Here is a 20,889-nt window from a genome sequence, read left to right on the forward strand (position 1 = left end):
TAGTTTATCAGTTACAAACTCATGGGTAGTGTTGGATTATTTTAAAGCAAAGATCTGAGATGACATTATTTTCTCTGTCATATATGTATACATATATACATATGTATATGACTTCTTTTCAAATATAAAGCGCAATACCTTCAACATTTAATTAATTTTCTTTATCTTATGAAACATCAAATGACTCAATACTTCTTAAGAACCAAACTGAGACATTCTTATTATGTAGCTAATACTGATTTCTGTTAATTTTTGTGTCTATTAACAGAAATAGTCATGTGGTGAATTGAACTTATGAATTGCTATTTCTTATATCATTAAGAAAATATATAAATTTTAACATAATAATTCCTGTACATTCATTTGTAGTACTGAATCTATAAACGAATGTGGCTCTAGATTGCTTTTTTAATTTAAAGAATTATTAATTAAATTTTAAATTATTTTCTTTGTGTAGTTTTACATTTTGAATGCATAATGCCCAATGATTGAATTAGTGAAATAAACTTTTTATATGTTCTGTATTAAATTTTTATAATTTGATTTTTTTCCCCACTGTGTTTACAAAAAAATAGTAATCTACTTTTTTAAGAAAACAAGAATTGGAAACATTTTCAGAGTTTTAGGATCTTAAGAGTGAATATTCTTTGCTTTATTGTAGAATTAGTGTAATATAGCATTGTTTTTATTAGAAATTTTTTTCCCTTCAGCCTTGCACTGAAGTACTATTTATAGATATATTCCATGAATATAACCAGACTCTTACTCCTGTACTTCTAGAAATGATGCAAACACTTCAAGGTGAGGTATATTTTTTTGATATTTTGAATTATCTGTTAATTATTGTTTAATTAAAATAGCTTATGGGTGCTTAATGTGTGCATTGCTTACTTTGTGCATCTTATTTTGTGGCAGGTGTTATGTTGGGAGTTAGGATATAAGGGTACCTAAAATAAAGGAACTGTTTGGTGGGGGAGATAACAGAGCAAGCAGACAATTGGTTATAACATAGTACCAGTTAATGAATGCTAAAGTATTGATGTAGATCATATAAAGATAGGAACTTGTGAAAGACCGAATGTGCTTTTTTTCTGACGGGGTGGCCTTTGGGATACAGAACAAGACGGGACAATTCACAAAGGAAGGCCTTGAGATAGGCCTTTAATATGATAGACTTTGCTATTGTAAGCATAATAACATAAGCAGAATAGCCGGCAGTCAAGTAAGTTGTGACAAGTAGTGTGAGAAAAGGTTAAAATAATAAATATTAGCCTCAGAATGCTGGCAGTGGGAATTGAAAGAAGGTGTGGGTTTAAGGGAGAATGTAGTAGTGAAATTTTTACCACTTGATCATTATGTTACACACACGAAATTATTTATTTAACTATTGACAGTGATTTATCATTTTTTTTATTTTTCTGCCGTGCTCTAAATTCCAGTGATGGGGCAATGACCACATTTGTTTTGTTCACACATTATTCCAAGTGCCTGGCACACTCAGTAGCTGTTTGTTGATTGATTGCCTTTTGGCAACTAATTGACTGTGTAGGCCAAGGGAAAGTGATCAAAATGATCCCGAACTTTAGAGTCTTAACAACAGGGAAAGCAGTTATTAGTAGTGATTGGCGATAGAACTTTACTTTTGGAGTGTGTATATAAGAAGCCTTGGGGGAAGAAAAGAGGTTCAAGGACAGAACCTGAGACTTTTATCTTTAGGAATGTGAGGATGTGCAGGCCCTGCCAAAAAGCCAGGTAAGAAATTATCCCACAGGTATGAAGAGAGTAGTATGGGAGTGAATCCTGGAGAATAGCATATTGTCAGAGGTGTCCAGTGCTGTAAGAGAAAAGAAGGCAGCAGAATCTTCTGCAATAATAGATTATTTATAGGGCTGGGAATCACATTGTAAGGGATCATGGATTGAGTAATGGTGAGGTAAGGAAATAACATCAAGAGAATCTCTGTAGGGAAGGAGATTCCTGATCTTGTATGTAGTAGTTTGAGGATAGCTTACTTTTTAGGCTTTTGTTACCCACCAAAAACTAAAGAGTGTTCCTGCTTAAATTATAAACCAAGAGAAAAAAAATCAGCTAACAGCCAAGTTTTATTGTGGTAATTTTTCAAGATAATTTGAGTGTTAATTATATTTTCATATGAAAATGAAAATATATTTGATTTCTAATATATACTTATTTACTAGTTTCTTAATGTAAGATTTCAGGTTTTTAAATTTGATAATACCTGTACTGCTTCAGTTACCTTTTTGTTGAGTTTAGAACATTATTTGTTTTCTCCTATCCATCTATTTTTTAAAAAACTACCATAGGAATGTGGATAAGCTATTTCAGTTACACTCTGATAAGTTGCTGTGTGCCAGTAAGGTTTTTAGTGATTTCAGAGTTTAGTTCTCTTTCTAGTTCTGGAGCAAGTTGCTTAAGTAAACAGTGTTTTTTACATGGTATTCTTTCTGGATAGTGGTGCAGAGATTGCCAGCTTTTTATTACAGATTATCCACTTTTGCAATTTTCATTCTGTTGTCACTTTTTAATGTACTTTCATAACCTGGTTTATTTTTTATGTTTACAGTGTATTGTGTGAATTGCCTATTCTTGTTCTTTTTGTTGCTGTGGGATTCATTATTTTTTCTTTTAAGAATTTTTCTTTAAATAAAAAAAAAGAATTTTCCTTTATAATCAGGGTATAATGCAATGATTTGTGGCATGTATTTTTCTAGAATGTTGCTTGATACAACATTTTACAAATATGCTATGTTATTTTTTATTATAACATGGCTTTGCATGTTTACCTGTGTTCTCTAATGGTGATAAGAAAACTTAAACTTTCCCATTACAACTATATGTATATTTAATGCCATAAAATATATTTTGCTTAACTGAATCAGAGGACTAACAATTGAGTTTAAATGAAATATTTATTAATAACTAATTTTATTTACTTTTACTGATAATTATTTTTCCAGGGCCCACTAATGTGGAAGATATGAATGCACTATTAATCAAAGACGCTGGTATGTTAAACCAAAGTGATTTAGAAACCTTTATATCTTCAGGAGATAGCATGGCTGTTTTGTGGCAGGTATTATGCTAGGAGTTAGGATATAAGAGTACTTAAAATACAGGAACTATCTTTTAGGGGAGGATAACCAAGCAAGCAATTGATTATAACATAGTACCAGTTAATTAATGACAAAGTAGGTGAAAATCAGGTAGTATTGTGGAAAACCACAGGTAGTTTTGGTGTGCCTTGGAAAGACTCCTCAAGAGGAGGAATTTGCCCAAAGGAAAGGAAGATACAAGTTCTCCATGAGTGTAACAAACATCAATTTTATGGTGACAAATATGATAAACTTTAATCGTATTCCCCAAAGAATCATTGTTGATCTAAATGAGAATGTTATGCTTAGTTTATTTGCCATATTTTATAAATATTTAATTTTGATTTTTAGTTTTGTTTTGTCACATAAGGAGCCAGATATTTATTTATCCAATTCTGCTATGTCCAAGTGTGGTGCATCTTCCATGACAAAATTAGCTCAACGAGATGAAAATACAAATATTGTAAAAAAAAAAAAAAGTAATATGACACCACAAAAATAGGTGGGAGTTAGCACGGGAGGGGGTGGTATAGGAAGAGGGTTCCAGACCGATGCAGGAGTGTGCAAAAGGGAGAAGGAACTTGCACAGTTCTGTTTTGAGGGCTTTGTGAGCGGTGAAGTTAGAGAGAGGGTTAAGTAGGGACCAGATTATAAAACATTTCACCCATTTGGAAGCAGATGCTCTCTTACAATTTTTATACTTTTACTTGAATATTTTTAAATGAATGTAATTGTCTATTTGAAAGCACTAAGGTGTATTTAGGAAAAAGAGAATCACGTAACTTTCTAAAATGTCTTTAAATATAATTTTTATGATTAACACATTTTACATTTCCCTTTATTAACAAATTACATGTTTCAAGTAGTCCCTAAGACAATTTCTTCTAAGGATACTTTGCATTTGGCCCAGTATCTGAAATTAAAATTTTTTTTTCTCATGTCTTCTCCTTAGTGTATAATGCTGTTGGATTGGCAGCTTATGAGCTGTTTGACAGTGTTGATTTTGATCAGTGGTTTAAAAACCAACTTCTTCCAGAATTACAAGTCATTCACAATAGGCAAGTATAAAACTTTGTGTTTATTATACACTTATTTTACCAGAATGAACTTCTAATAAAGCTAAGGCAGAAAATTTGTTTAAAATTTTTTAAAAAGTCATGTTATGACTTAGCCGATAGTGTCTAGTGTAGAAAGGAATAAGACTTATGAACCTTATGCAACTGAAAAATAAGCAAAACAGTTTGTTATTATGTTGTTTTACTTCAAATGTGAATTGTTTTATATTTATGAAGTATTTGATATTAGATAAGATAGTCTATATAGGAAAAGATGAAATTTTATGCAAAGGTTAGGGAACATGGAGGCCTCTGAACTGTAGAGAGAAACTGTACAAAAAAGCTTTTTGGAGACTTAGCAGGGGGTAGGCCTCGCATCAGAAGTAGCCTAACAAGGTAATGTCCAGGACAGGGAGGGGTACACAAAACATGCTGCAAGTCTTTTGGGGGAGGGCACGATAGGATATACCGATACAGTGGCAGAAAGCATTTGGACACAGTGAAGTATTTGCCTAATTATTTTAATTTAGGGTACTGAGTGAGTAAAATTGAAGGGAAGAGACTTTCTTATAGTTTTTATAAATATTTTATTAGCAACTTAAAAAAATTTCGGGACCTTTTTTTTTGTTTTGAAATGTTCAGTTCTGTTGATTTATTTCTGTAGATGTGGTTCCTTTCATAATGCCTAGAACATAGTCATGGATCAGTTAACACTCCTTGACTGCATTAATGAATGAATAAAAGGCTATCAATATATGGCCATTTTATAAAATTTACACCCATAGGATTGTAGATCTGGAGATTCTTTAAAAAAAAAAATTATTCATTTGTTTGTTTGTTTGCTTGTTTATTTTATTTTTAAAGAGAGGGAGAGAAACGTCACTGTGTGGTTGCCTCTCACTTGCGCCCCCCAACTGGGGACCTGATGTGCCACCTAGTCATGTGCCCTGACTGGGAATCGAACCAGCGACATTTGGCTCGCAGGCCGATGCTCAGTCCACTGAGCCACAGCAGCCAGGCGATCGGGAGGTTTTTTAAAAGTAATTTTGATCAGGAAGTAGCTATTCATTCATTCAGTAATTCAATCATTAATTCAGTCAACAAATATTCTTAACACTTGGAGTTTGCTGTTTCCTGTAGAGCCAATGGTGATTAGGTTGGATTGTTACTCTGTCTCCACAGCGAGCTAGGGAGCCTTTGATACAGAGAACGCCTTCAGTTAGGGAGATGAATGTGCAGTTTGATTGTCTTAAAACAGAGGTTATTTAGCTTAGACCTGCACTGTCCAATACAATAGCTGGTATATGCGGCTATTCAGCACTTGAAATGTACTTTGTGAAACTGAGGAAATTAATTTTAATTAACTAAAATTTAAACACTATAGCAGTATAAAATATGTATTGATTACACATCAGAATGACAATATTTTGAATATATTGAGATAAATAAAAATACTATTAAAATTTAACATCTTTTTACTTATTCTAATGTGATACTGAAAATTTTTGAATTACACATTGGCTTGCATTATATGTCTTTTGGACAGAGCTGATCTGGATCAGTATTTCTCAAACTTTAATGAATGTATATGGAACACCTGGTGATCTTGTTAACTCAGGTTCTGGTATAGCTTATGCTTTGGGGTCTGAGTCAGTTTGTGTGATTCTGTCATGCTTCCAGGATACCGATGCTGCTGGTTCCCACGCTTTGATTACCAAACTGACCCCTAATCTTAACTCTGCCCAGAAGTAACTGTGATCTTGGAATTGGGCCTTCCTGAGTTTCATTTTGTCTGAAGTAGAACGTGAATATGGTCATCTCAAAGATCTCAGTCCAAAATTAATGGTTCTGTGGTTCCTTCATTAACTCTACAAAAGTCTTGTTTATTTCCACTTCTGTGACTTTGTTTCAACAGTCCATATCTCTTAAAAAGGAATTTTTTCCAGTTTTTTTTTTTCCTGCCCAGAATACTGTTTATGTTAAAGGCTGTTCAAATCTCATCTCCCTCCGCCCACTGTTCTCTTTTCCTTTTCTGAAATCCTAATATAGAGCTTTGCATTCTTTTAATTCTTTCAGGTGTGTGATAAACTTTTTGAGGGCAGGGATACTTACACACATTTTGCACCTTTGATGACAAATTCTTTCTATGTGCTCGATCATCTTATAAGATTGTAATTTTCTAAAAATGTGGAATATTCATTAGTGTTTTCCATTTATACCCAGAAATAATTATCTCTTTACCACTAAAATTTATATAATATCAAGAAGAGACTTGGTGGATGAAATCCTTAGACATAATTGATTATAGCTCATTGTCTAAAGAATTGTTATTTCCTTTAGCAAAGATAACCATAGAAAGAAACGTATATACATGTCACTGCAAATACTTAAAATTTAAATAATTATTTTTGATAACCTAAGTCACATACTATATTTGGGCACCTCTTACAAAACTAGAGAGTTAAGCTGAAATCAATTTAAGTTTATATGAATATTTCCTATACACCTAGAAATCTCTCAGTGTTCTAAAAATAATATTTATGAAATCAACAGAATTGGAAAACTGAATATGGGAGCTCCTTTATTATTACTTTTGGGGCCTCACTATCCTTAGGGTTTGAGACATTAGCTAATTATACCTCTTTGGAATACTGTTTTGGTTGCTTGAGGAACAGAAATGGACTTGTTTTTTATGTTCATATCTAGGTTATAGTTCTTTAATATAAAATAATCAGCCCTGGTAGCTTTTTTTGTTGGAGTGTCATTCTGATATGCTCAGGTTACGGGTTCAATCTCCAGTCATGCCACATGCAAGAATCAGTCAGTGGGGGCATAAATAAATCGACAACAAATCGATGTTCCTCTCTTTTTCTCTCTCTCTCTCAAATCAGTTAAAAAATACAAAATAATAGTAATACAGATTAATAGTATATCTGTATAAGACATTTTAATATTTTAGATAAGAACTTTATTGTTAGTATTTATACTGTGGTACATTTAGAAGCACCTTTAAAACTCTTATATAAAAAATGTAGATTGCTTTATACTATATTTTAATTAAATGATGAAATATATACTAAATGAAATAGACCTCATAAAATATTTTGTATTTTAATTTCACGATTTTTCCTTTTCTAGGTATAAGCCATTGCGACGCAGGGTGATTTGGCTCATCGGTCAGTGGATTTCTGTGAAATTCAAATCTGATTTAAGACCCATGTTATATGAGGCAATTTGTAACTTGCTTCAAGACCAAGACTTAGTGGTATGTTGTTTTAAAAAGTTATTTTTGTAAGTTTAACCTATGTTAAACTTCAAATTGAGAAATGGTTTATATGTATTTTTTTAGAATAGGACTCCATAAATTTTATAATATCAGAGGCAACTGGGTAGAGTACATATCTATCTCTGATAGTTTTATGAAAGTTTAACACTATTCTTTGATATGGAGGAATTTAATGCAAATTTAGTGAATTTTTTTGGGTTATTGGAAATATAATTTTTCCTCAGTGTTTCATAATTTGACTAATTAATGTGAAATATCCATATTTTATAAACTAAATGATCTAGGCATAATGAACAAACATTTATAATATTACAATATTTGAAAACTAATAAATGTTGGGAAATTTGATTAGGTTTAAGATAATTGCTACTTTGTAGTTTTTTTACTTCTAAGCTTTAAAAAGGCAGGCTTTAAAATTTTTATTTTTTAAAAGTTAAAAATTATATCAAGGAAAGAGAAAAATTCAGTAACTAACATAACAAACCACCTGTGTGCTCACCACTGTATTCCATATTTTCATCGTAGTAATTTTTTACATTCATTTGAAATGTTTATATATATTTGAAATAAAACATTAATGCAGTTGAATCTCTTGTTTTTCCACTTGGATTCTGTTGTCCTTTTGTTGAGCAGAGGTTTTAAAAAAATAATTAATTCCCACTGAGGACCTGCTTATTGATTTTTTTTTTTTTTTTTTAGAGAGAGGGGAAGGGAGGGAGAGAAACATTAATCGGCTGCCTCTTGCACGCCCCCAGCTGGGGACCAAACCTGCAACCTAGGCATTCACCCTGACTGGGGATTGAATCCACAACCTTTTGGTTTATGAGTCTACTCCCAACCAGCTGAGCCACACCTCTGAGCAGAGGTTTTAATTTTAATGTAGATTTATTGATTTCCTTTTTCTGTCTTGTTCTTTTTTATTTCTTGTTTAATATATCCATTTTAAAAAATCTTGGTTCTTTAATTCCATCTAGAATTTATTTTTGAACATGATGCAAAGTAAGGTTCTATTTTTATTATTTTTTTATAAAGACAGCAGTGCTACAATGCTTTATTGTAAAACCCATTTTAAAAAATATCTACATGGGCTCTTCCATCTCTCTTAGAACATGTTTGTTAGCAGGGCTTATGGCAAGTTTCAGGTTTGAGAATGTTGTTTTCTAAAGTGTTAACAGATTGACTAAATTTTAGGTGAGAGGAACCTTCTTTTCTTAGGATCCCAAACAATTCTTTAACCAGTATTATATATATATATATGGCTAGTTTAAGTTGTAAGGTTCATAGCCAATCATATTTTTCAGTTTTGGAAATTACTTGGGTTATTTGTGCACCCTTCAATAAAACAAGCAGTAAGCCAGAAGATTCATAGTTTGGAGGTGGTGTACGCTGCAGTTATTGTCCATCAAGCAGCGAAATGACCATCTTCATGGGCAGGTTGACTACCAGCATAGAAAGAGCAAATTTTCAAGGTGGTGAGGCAGCTAATGGGACTTTCAGTGGCATGTATGTGACAGGAGTCCTGAATGCACTGTGGGAGGTATTTTACACAGTGTGTTGACATTCTCCTGTCTTTTCACTCTTCTGCCTTTTATGGATCTCCAGATCTGTCCATCTTTCTCTTAAAGTTTTGATTCTGTTTTTCCATTTGTACATTCTTGTGTCTCCAGAACACTGCTTGCAGGTTTTAAACTCTGGGCTAGTCTGTAATTTCACAAAAGGAAATATATTTGAAAAAAATTTATGTTTGATATCAAAATATGAGGCCATTCTAAAACCGGGAGGAAAGGAATCCTTAATTTAGAAAGTTTCCTATTTTCATTTTTGGTTTTGTAACCATATGTCTGCAATCCATATTATATGAAAATGAGCTATAGAATTTTTTTTCTTAAAGAAGACAAATTGAAGCTGCTTTTTATCCTTTTAGGAAACTTATTTGCATGTGTATTTCAGACACATCAAATTGTGTAACTGAGTGATCTTGACATTATTTTTTTTTTTCAGATTTAATGTGTTTTATTGATTAAAATATTACATTTGTGCCAATTTCCCTTCCCTCTGCTCCCCTCCACCCGGTGGCCCCCCTCCCTCCAGTTGTCCCCCCCTTTTAGATTATGTCCATTAGTTGTGCATACCGTTCCTCCCAACCTCTCTCCGTCTATTCCATTCCCTCCTACCTTGATCCCTAATTCCTATATCATCTCCCTCCCTTTCCCCATTCCCCCTCCCTGTTGACCTCCCCCCAATATGCTTCCCGTACCCAGAGTTCCTTTTCCACTCTCGTTGCCTATTTAGTTTGCCTTTGTTTCATCTCCCTAGCTTCTGTTTTTTTAAACCAGTCCCTTTAACATCTCATATAACAGTGGTTTGGATCTAATGAACTCTTTCAGTTTTATTTTGTCCTGGAAACACTTTCTCTGTCCTTCTATTCTGAATGACAATTTCGCTGGATAGAGTATTCGTGGTTGTAGGTTTTGGATTTTCATTACTTTGAATATTTCTTGCCAGTCTCTTCTTGCCTGTAGGGTTTCCCTTGAGAAGTCAGCTGATAGTCTAATTGGGACCCCTTTGTACATAATTCTTTTCTTCTCTCTTGCTGCTTTTAAGATTCTCTCTTTATCTTTAATTTTTGACATTTTGATTATAATGTGTCTTGGAGTGGTTCTCCCTGGGTCCAGTCTCTTGGGAACTCTCCTTGCTTCCTGGACCTGCAAGTCTATTCCCTTCCCCAAGTCTGGGAAGTTCTCCTTTATTATATTTTCACTCAATTTTTCAAGTTCTAGTTCATCTTCCTCACTCTCTGGCAAACCAATGATTCTTATGTTGGGCCTTTTATAGCTGTCCCAGAGGTTTCTGATCCTCTCATTGTTGCTTCCCATTTCCTCTCGCTGCATTGGTTGACTGCTTGTTCCTTCTCCATATTCCAGTTTGTTGAAATGAACTCTGGATTTTTTTTTCTCACCTTCTATCTCGTATGCGGTTTTGTTCCTTTCGTTATGAAAGTTTTTCGCTTCTTTCTTATCTTTTTCCTGCTCTTTTGTGAATTCTGTAAGCCACCTGATAACAATGGCCCAGAACTGAGCCTCTGACAGGTTTCTTATCTGTTCATCTGTCAGGTTCTCTATCTGCTGCCTGGTGAGCTGTGCCACCGGGATTTCTATAGTTGTCTGCCTCATTTTGACAGATGCGTTTTGTTTTCTTGGGCTGGCTGTCGGGGGCAGTGCCTGTGTACGCGTCACAAATCAGCGACCGGCGCCTGCCTGTCCGCGACCTATTTCGCAGCCCTGTGGTGCTTTCTTTGGGGGCGGGGGTCCAAGATGGATTCACACAGTTATTCAGCTAGGAGACCGGGATCCGTCCTCCCGCCCCCCTGGGCCTCACTGTTCAAGGTGATGCGGCGGCGCTCTCCCCAGCGCTGGAGTCGCGCACCGCCAGGGGCTTGACCGCAGCCCGGATTCCTCGCTGCCCCGCCGCTGTCCAGGTGCAACCGCAAACAGCACTGCCCTCTTTAACTCTTACCTGCCCAAATGGCACCGCTGGTTTATAACTTCATATGTTGGACTTCCGTGTAGTTTTATTTTCTGGAATTTCTAGTTATCCTTTGTTTTGAAGTAGTTGTATTCCTCTCTAGTTGTAGAGGGAGACCTAGCGTGTCCGTCTAAGCCTCCATCTTGGCCGGAAGTCTGATCTTGACATTATTGCTGAAGAGTACAAAACGTACTATGAGTAGTACCAAGTAGTAATAGTACCAGTGTGTAAATAATATTACTTATGTCAGTATTTCTTATGCCTAGCATGGAGTCAAGTCTTATAAAATGTTTATTGAAAGAATTAGGAAATAGGAATAAAAGGTTATTGAAGTTATTCTGTTTCTCTTTAGCAGATAACTTTTTTCCAAGATTATTCTTTTATGTTCACCTTATTTACATTTTCCTGGTGGTCTTAAGTCCCTGAGACAGTGCCATTTCTTTTCTGGCCCCAGCACCATGCTTACTGTTTTAGTGTGAGTAATTGCCTTCACTGCTAGGGTTAGGCTGTAGAAGTGGTCAGGTATTAAGCAAGTCCAGGTCTAGACCCCAAATCCAACATCCTGACACTTATCTCAAGGCTCATTCTCACTGATGCTGGGCATAGGAGTGTCTGAATACTCTTACCTTTGGAAGTAGTGTTGATCTATAGTTTCTTCTTGTTCAGTTCTCTCATGCTTTCTAGGGTACTTTCAAAGTTTCTGACATCTTGATGGCACTTGTTTGCCCCAATATGGAATTAGCTTTTTCTTTTTTCTTTTCTTCTCTCTTCTTTTTTAAAAATCTTATCAGTAGTTTTCTGTGGTTTAACTGGAGGTATGGCATAGACTCACAGGCTGAGTTCATGGTCTGGATCCAGTTCTGGATACTTAGGGATTCACTTTTCTTCAGAAGTTCTGAATTTATTCTCTGAAAAGTCATGTTGACAGTCTTTTATTTTTAATTTTTATTTTTTGGTTTTTCAATTAACAGTTGTCCCAGTTTTTCCCCATCGCTCCCCCCACCCAGCCCATCCCTACAGTCTTGTTAAGAGAGGATTTTGTTTTGTTTTCTTGCATTTATTTATGATGTATTAATTGAACAACTAGTGTTCTAGGAATTTTGTTAAGACTCTTCTACCAATTTTCTGTCATATTCTTCAGCTCTTCATTCTATAAATTCAAGTTGTACCCCCCCATTATTTATGAATCACTGCAAAATTCATTTTGTGTGATAAGTACTTTCTGTTTTTGATAGCTCAGGCAGAGGTAATTTTTGTTATTATTTTTAATCTGTCATATTTAATTGTTCTACTTTTTTCTTGTAAGCTATGTACTCTCCTTTTTATTTTTAGCCCTTGCTAAATAAGGAGAGAGTCTTTTTATTTCTAGATACTAATATGTTCTGTGGCTTTAATATTAACAAAAGGAGTGAAGAAAGTTATTTGGAATAAACTTTTTGTCATTTGATATTAATGATGTTTAGTTGTTCTAGAAAGATTAAAAATTTATGATATACTTTCTTTTAGGTCCGTATTGAAACAGCTACAACTCTGAAGTTAAATATCCTTAAAAGAATTTTAAAATACTTCATTGCAAAGAATTTTAACACTTTGAAATTAATTATTTTGTTAAATCAGTTTATGTGGTAGTTTAAAATGTAATTTTTGATTGGTTTAGTTGGTGTATATACATACATATGTATATGTATGTATATATATTTCCTGATAAATCTTATATATTCTCAGTATTCCTTAACTGCTCCTTACCTGTTGATGATTTTGAGTTTAGAACGGATCAGTTTCTCCCGGTAAGTTACTTCTAGGTTTTATAACAATTTCTGCTTATGTGTTTTGAATATTGTGCTATTCTATAACTGAAATTACATATGTGTGTTATTTATTAAAGCTGAATTTAAAAGTGTATTTGATTATTTTGGAAGTAATTACTGTTATTGGTAACTTTTGTTTGAAACAGTTTGATTTTATTTTGTTTTTGTTTAGATGTCTCTTCATCTGTTTTGGAGTTGACTGCTAAACTTTTTCTTTAGTCACAGTTATAAAACATCTAGTCATTTCATGTGTGTCTGTTACTTTTACTCCTCAGTTTACCCCCCCCCCCCGCTGTTTGTGTATATATATTTATCCTACACTAGATTGCAAATTATTTGAAAAGCCAAATACTAAGTCTTGCTCATCCTTTTATTCTTCACTCAACTTCCAGCACCCAGCATGGTGTTTTAACATAATTGAAGTTCAGTAAGCACTTGTTAAATATGTCAGTAAAATTAGGGCAATAGTGTTTGTTGTAAGATGAATGGGCAAGAAGACAAGCATGTGATAAGGTACAACATCCATTATGATTAAAACACTCAACAGAATGGGTACAGAAGGAAAGTACTTCAACATAATAAAGGCCATATGTGACAGATCCTCAGCTAAATATACTCATTGGGGAAAAACTGAAAGCTTTCCCTCTAAAATCAGGAATTAAGACAAGGATGTCCACTCTCACCACTCTTATTCAACATAGTTCTGGAAGTCTTAGCTGGAACAATTAGACAAGAGACAGAAATAAAAGGCATCCAAATTGGGAATGTCACTTTTTGCAGATGACATGATTCTATATATAGAAAACCCTAAAGTTTTTAGAAACAATAAACAAATATAGTAAAGTTGCAGGATACAAAATCAATGTACAAAAAACCCACTGCAGTCCTATATACCAATACTGAAATTTCAGAAAAAGAAATGAAAAAGAAATTTCTTTTGCAATTGCAACAAAAGAATAAAATACCAAAAAATAAAGTTAACAAAGGATATAAAGGATCTATATACTGAAAATTACAAAGCATTATTAAAAGAGTTTGAGAAAGGCACATTGAAATGGAAAGATATTCCGTGTTCATGGACTGAAGAATCAACATAGTTAAAATGTCCATATTATTCAAAGCAGTATACAGATTTAATAATACAATCCCCATCAAAATCGTAATGTCATTTTCTAAAGACATAGAACAAAAAAGTTACCAGATTTGTATGGAACCACAAAAGACCCTGGATAGCTAAAGGAATACTGAGGGGGAAAAAATGAAGCCAGAGATATCACACTACCTGACTTCAAATTATACTACAGAGCAATGATAATCAAAACAACATGGTATTCGCTGAGAAACAGACACGCGGACCAATCGAACAGAATTGAGAACCTAGAAATAAAACCACGTGTATATGGGCAAATAATTTTTGATAGAGAAGCTAAAAACATGACAATGGAGAAAAGAAATCCTCTTCGATAAATGGTGCTGGGAAAATTGGAAAGCCACATGCAAAAGAATGAAACTAGCTACAGTTTGTCCCCATGTACAAAAATTAATTCAAAATGGATCAAAGACCTAATATAAATTACATAAGAAGAAAACATAGGTACTAAACTCATGGACCTTGGTCTTAGTGAAGATTTTATGAAATTTGACCTCAAATGCAAGTAAAGTAAAGCAAAAATAAAAGAATGGAACTATATCAAACTAAAAAGCTTTTAGACAACAAAAGAAACCACCAACAAAACAAAAGGGCAGCCAACCAAATGGGAGATGGTATTCGAAACAACAATTTCAACAAGGGGTTAATATCCCAAATATGTAAAGAACTCATACAACTCAACATCAGTAAAACAATGCCATTAAAAAAATAGGTTGAGGATCTGAACAGACACTTCTCCCAAGAAGACATACAAATGGCCAATGTATATATGAAGAGATGCTCAACTTCACTAGCTGTTAGGGAAATGCAAATGAAAACTACAGTGGGATGCCACCTCACACCTGTCAGAATGAGTTATCAATAAGACAATAACAATTGCAAAAGTTGTGGAGAAAAAGGAACTCTTACTCACTGCAAGTGGGAATGTAAACTGTTAAAACTACTATGGAAAGCAGTATGGGGGTTTCTCAAAAAATTAAGAATGGAGTTGCCATATGATCCAGCAATCCCTCTCCTGGGTATGTATCCGAAAAACTTGGAAATTATTTATTTGCAAAGATATATGCACCCCTATGTTCATTGCAGCATTGTTCATGGGAACCAAGACATGGAAACAACCAAAATGTCCTTTGATAGATGATTGGATTAAGATGTGGTACATATATATGATGGAATACTACTCAGCCATAAGAAAAGATGAAATACTGTGATTTGCAACCTCGAGAATATTATGTTAAGTGAAATAAGTCACTCATAAAAAGCTGAGAACCATATGATTTCACTCATATTTGGGATCTAAAACTGAGACTCATAGACACAGACAACGCTACAATTATGTATCATAGAAATCTATACTTGAAACCTATATGATCTTATTAACCAATGTTGCCCTAGTAAATTTAATAAAATAAAGAAATAGCTCATTATCATATTAGCTGTGCAAACAATAATAAAAGAAAATTATATGGTAAAGTATATATTTATTGTAGGGGAACTTGTAGGCAGAGATTTTTCTTTAATAAAAGAATCACTAGATATTTTTGGATGAAAGAAATACGTTTAAGAAATCTGTTAAAAATGAACCAAGTATCTGAAAGAACAAGTACTTGTTTTATATATCTAGTATCCAGTATTTCTTAATTCCTGTTCTCACTTTTATAATATAGGCTTTAATTGCCAGACATAGGATATTTGTTTTCTGTTCTATTTCTGAATAGGAGATATTCTGTTACTTTTAGAGTTGTAATAATTTATCTACAAAACTATATCTCTATGCAGCTATGTTAAGGGCTACATCAGGCAGCTGTGAGTGCCATAGTTGGTGTTCTTGTTGCTCTAATAAGTAGACCATACACAACAGCAGGCATATGTGGAAGAGCAAAGACAAGGCCCTGTTAACAGTTTAACAGTATAAAATTTAAGCGCAAAATGTTTATACACAATTTTATGAAAATATTGTGGATGAGTTAAATTCTAAAACATACATTTAGCAGCAATAAAAATAATTCACTAACATTGGCAACTTGAACAATTTGAAGTTGTTTAGGTAATGTTAAGGTTTTGTCTTGTCTTTTTATTTATTGCTCTGAAAGTATTTATTTTCTCTCTGTCTATATGTAAAGGTCTCACATTTTTATTTTGAACCTTTTTTTTTTCTTTTAACCTGCAGTATTTGGAAACCATGTTCACACTACTTTTTCAGTTACTGCAGCGAGTTACAGAATGTGACACAAAGATGCATGTATTACATGTCCTTTCTTGTGTGATTGAAAGAGTCAGCATGCAGGTAATTTTGTTTTAAATCATGAAAATAAGTGTCAGAGAGGTAAGTAGAGTATATGTAGAATTGATTAATTGATTTTTATACATTGTTTAGAAGAAATAATATTCATTAAAATGCTTCTTATGGGTTGTGATATCAGTTATGTGATATTTAAAATTTGATATGTTTATACTTGAGTTTTTAAAAAATGACTTAAAATTAAAAAATTGCATCAGTAATGTAGAAGTGTTTAGAAAGTAAAATTTTATGCCTCTTGTCAAATCTAGTTTATAGTTAATAACACTTTGTGAAATTCAGTGTGTTTGAGGGCTTAGCCACAAGTGTCTGTAAGCAAATATTCTAGGAAGTCTGTTATTTTTACTTTACTAATTAAGTGTTTTGTGATCTAGTGCACATTATATCCATGTTTGATTTAATGTAAAATATTTAAAGGTTTTAACAGTTAAATTATTATTTAACTGTCCAGTTATTCAGCTTCCCTTGTCACTCCTAATCTTTGTTAAAAATTGGTAACCTAGGAAACTACACTATAATTATCCCATAATTTCTTATTTCCTAGTTTACCATATCCTTGTTTGAAAAGCACCGAGTGAATATGTGAGGTATTGGGGAAGGATAACAGAGTTGGAGTCCACAGACTTGAAGTCTGTTTCTAGATCTCTTATTGAATTCTGATGCCTTGAGCCTGTTTATTAATTCTAAAGCAGTTGATAAGAATTGCTCTCACTTACTGAGTAATAACAAGTTACCAACTTCTGGGCCAAGTGATTTACATATATTTCTCATTTAATCTTCAGAGAAACCTTTGGGGAGGAGATTTGAATTTATCTCAAACAATTTGAGACTTTAAGGAACTTAAAGTTCAGATATCTTAGTGGCATTGCTAATACTGACACTCAACATTATGCAATTCCGGTGGCTGTTTGGAGGCATTACTAATCATTTGTAGCAGATTTGGGTCCTGGTGTCTAAAAATAGTAATACCTTAACATTTTTCATAGCACTTAGGGTTCTAATTACATTGATTATATCATTTCATTTAGGTATTGGTTTATAAATGATATTGAAAGTTTGTCATTGAAACCATGTTTTAAACTCATTTCAAGTCCCTGTTTCTGCTGTTTAACTTGGGCAATATGTTTTTTAAAAGATTTTTTATTAGTTCTTATTTTTAAAATCATTTTCAATTGCAGTTGGCGTATTAGTTAACAGTGTACGCCATAGTGATTAAACACTTATATAACTTACAAAGTGATCACCCCAATAAGTCTAGTGGCTTGGGCAAGGTGTTTAACCTGTGTCCTCATGTAAAAATAGTAAAGATAATTCTGAGCACACATAATTCACCATGTTTCATGAGTATGAAATTATTACTAATGCCCAATGTACTTTAGATCACTATACAATTACAATAAATTGTTTATTTATAAAATTGATTACAGTAGTCCCTCTCTATATCGCGGTTCACTTATCGCAGCCTCACTCTGTGTATTGCGGGATTTAAAAAAATATTATATTTAATTATTTATCGCGGATTTTTCGCTATATCACAGGATTTTGTGGTACTGTATATGTACGTTGTTAAAGTTACGTAGGTTTAAGAGTGTAGAATATGTTTAAGAACAAAAGTAGTATTTATAGAAGTGTGGAAAAGGTTAATAAGGGAGTGGGAAAGGTTCATAAGCGACTGGAAACGGTTTATAAATGTGTGGGAAGGGTTTATAAAGCCTTAAAATATATATAAATACTAAAATAAATGTAAGGTTCCTACTTCGCGGATTTTCACCTATCGCGGCAGGTGGGGTGGTGGTGTCTAGAACGTAATACCCACGATAAGTGTGGGAATACTGTATAGCCCTGACTGATGTGGTTCCATGGATTGGGCGTTATTCCTCAAACTGAAAGGTCGCTGGTTCAATTCCTGGTCAGGTCACATGCCCAGGGTTGCGGACCAGGTCCCCAATTGGGGGGCAGGTGAGAGGCAACCAACTGAAGTTTCTCTCCCTCTCCCTTTCTTCTCCTCTCTCTAAAAATAAATAAATACAATATTTTTTTAAAATAAAGATTATAGAGACAATTTGGCAATTTTTAATAATCCTATTTAGATATCATCTGGCTAAATAGAACATTTTAAAGAATTTTTTTTATTTTTAAGAAATGAATTTTCTAATCTTCATCTTCCCAAACTTCTACCTAAATCTTCTTCTCTAAGGGTTTGAAATTTCTCTTGCTTAGTAAATTTAAAATGCTTTTGTGTTTCTATCCATACTTGTCTTTCAGAACACAATGATTTAAGTAGCTCAGGTGACTATATAATCAGTAAATAACAATAAGATATAGTTATCCAGCAATACTTTTTGTTTTCAGAACTTGGATAGGGAATGGTTACAAAAAAATGTTTTTAGGGGTCTCATTGTTTAACTTTTTTTATGTTAACCTTTGAATAACATCATCATTTATATAACTTCAACTGTCTTCCATACACTGAATTTGATTTTTACCCATTAGATTGCACAGGTTTTGAAATGTCTTACAAGCATGCTTCCTGACACATAATATTTTAATTTTGAAGTTTCAGTGAAGTCATCATCTTTATACTGTAGTGTGTAATTACTTGAAGAAATTTCCTCTGCTGTTTTGAAAAAGTAGTTGAAAACCTTAAATTATTTCAGTGCAAGGATCCTATAAATATATAGTCAGAAAAAATATGTAATCATCAGGTGTGATGTCAGGCAAACAGTATTTGAACTTCAGCATTTGTGAATGAAAAGAATAAAATATAAAGAACTGTGTGTAATATTAAATATTCTGTTGAAAATGTTATCTAAAAGATGAGTTGTCATTAGATACCTATTTTTTAAAACTGAATGTAACCTTTTGTTAGAACATTTGTTATACTATCACATACATGATTTTTACATTTTTAGTAATGTGTTATGAATGAAAGTATCTCCCTTATTTGCTGAATTAAAAAGGCTAAAAATCATAGTCTTCATCTAAATTGTGTTATGTTGACTCTTCAGTTTTTATTATAAGCTTATTATTATTTAGCCCAATGTCTATAAAACATTCTTAAATTCATGTACGTATTTTTAAATTGTTTTATTGATTATGCTGTTACAGTTCTCCTAATTTTTTCTCCCTCTGTTCCCCTCCACCCAATGACCCCCCTCCCTCCAGTTGTCGCCACCTTTTAATCCATGTCCATTGGTTGTGCATATAGTTCTTCTCAACCTCTTCCTGTCTACTCCATTCCCTCCTACTATGCTTCTTAATTCCTGTACCAAACATCTCCCTCCCTTTCCCACCTCCCCCTCCCCACTGACCTCCCCCCAATATGTTCCCCATGCCAATAATTCTTTTTCCATTCTCATTGCCTACTTAGTTTGCCTTTGTTTTGATTCCCTAGCTTCTGTTGTTGGTTGTTGTGATACAGTTTTCATTTTAATGTTCATAGTTTTGATCCTCTTCTTCTAAACAAGTCCCTTTAACATCTCATATCACAGTGGTTTGGATCTAATGAACTCCTTCAGTTTTACTTTGTCCTGGAAGCACTTTCTCTGCCTTTCTATTCTGAATGACAGCTTCGCCGGATAGAGTAATCGTGGTTGTAGGTGTTTGCTTTTCATTACTTTGAATATTTCTTGCCAGTCCCTTCTTGCCTGCAGAGTCTCCTTTGAGAAATCAGCTGATAGTCTAATTGAAACCCCTTTGTACATAATTGTCTTCTTCTCTCTTGCTGCTTTTAAGATTCTTTCTTTATATTTAATTTTTGACATTTTGATTATAATGTGTCTTGGTGTGGTTCTCCCTGGGTCTAGTTTTTTGGAACTCTCTGTGCTTCCTGAACCTGTAAGTCTGTTTCCTTCCCCAAGTTATGGAAGTTCTGCTTCATTATCTTTTCACATAATTTTTCAATTTCTAGTTCTTCTTCACCTTCTGACAACCCTATAATTCGGATATTCACTGTTATAGTTGTCCCAGAGGTTCTGAACTTCTCATTTTCCTCACTTCTCGTTTCCTCTTTCTGCACTGGTTGACTATTTGTTCCTTCCCTATGTTCCGATATGTTGATTTGATCCCTGGTTTTCCTTCCCTCACCACTTGTTTCTTATGTGTTTTCGTTCATTTCAGCAGGACTAGCCTTCATTCCTTCCCCGTCTTGATTAAGTTGTGCTGTTATTTTTGTAAGCTGTCTTATGACTATAGCTCTCAACTGAGCCTCTGAAAGGTTATCTATCTGTTTGTCCGTTAATTAATATATTTGGTTTCTGATCAGCTGCATGATTGGGATCTCTATCATTATCCCTGTCATCCTGGCAGTTTTTTGCTTCCTGGGTGGGGCTGTCACGCCTTCTGTGCTATTGTGGGCAGAGCCCCATGTACTCCTCACTACGGGGCAACCCTTCCCACCACACTGTGGAGCTTTGTGTGGGAGCGGGGGTCCAAGATGTATTCCTGCTGTTCTCTCTCTGCTGAGAGACCGAGAGCCTACTCCTCCATCCCCACACCCTCTGGGCCTCACAGTCCGAGGCAATGGGGGTCTGCCTTCCCCGTCATTGGAATCGGGAGCTGATGGGTTTGGTCTGCAGCTGGGAGTGCTCCCCAGGTGCTTTTCGCCTCCCCTTAAATATGGGTGTCTGTGCTTACCATCGTCCCACCACCGGT

General features: G+C 34.1%; 1 protein-coding gene across 1 annotated transcript in view; it reads left to right on the top strand.

Annotated features, from left to right (window-relative positions):
- Positions 1-20,889, top strand: part of IPO11 (importin 11) — a 199,437-nt gene that overhangs the window by 59,304 nt on the left and 119,244 nt on the right. The window contains exons 14-20 of the mRNA XM_090276309.1: positions 711-801; positions 2,979-3,026; positions 4,066-4,171; positions 7,307-7,433; positions 12,486-12,519; positions 12,726-12,766; positions 16,108-16,224. Of these exons, the coding sequence (XP_090132435.1) occupies positions 711-801; positions 2,979-3,026; positions 4,066-4,171; positions 7,307-7,433; positions 12,486-12,519; positions 12,726-12,766; positions 16,108-16,224 (564 nt within the window). The remainder of the gene's footprint in view (positions 1-710; positions 802-2,978; positions 3,027-4,065; positions 4,172-7,306; positions 7,434-12,485; positions 12,520-12,725; positions 12,767-16,107; positions 16,225-20,889) is intronic.

This window comes from Furipterus horrens, unplaced genomic scaffold (assembly GCF_987537825.1).
Source record: "Furipterus horrens unplaced genomic scaffold, mFurHor1.1.pri manual_scaffold_5, whole genome shotgun sequence".
NCBI classification, from domain to species: domain Eukaryota; kingdom Metazoa; phylum Chordata; class Mammalia; order Chiroptera; family Furipteridae; genus Furipterus; species Furipterus horrens.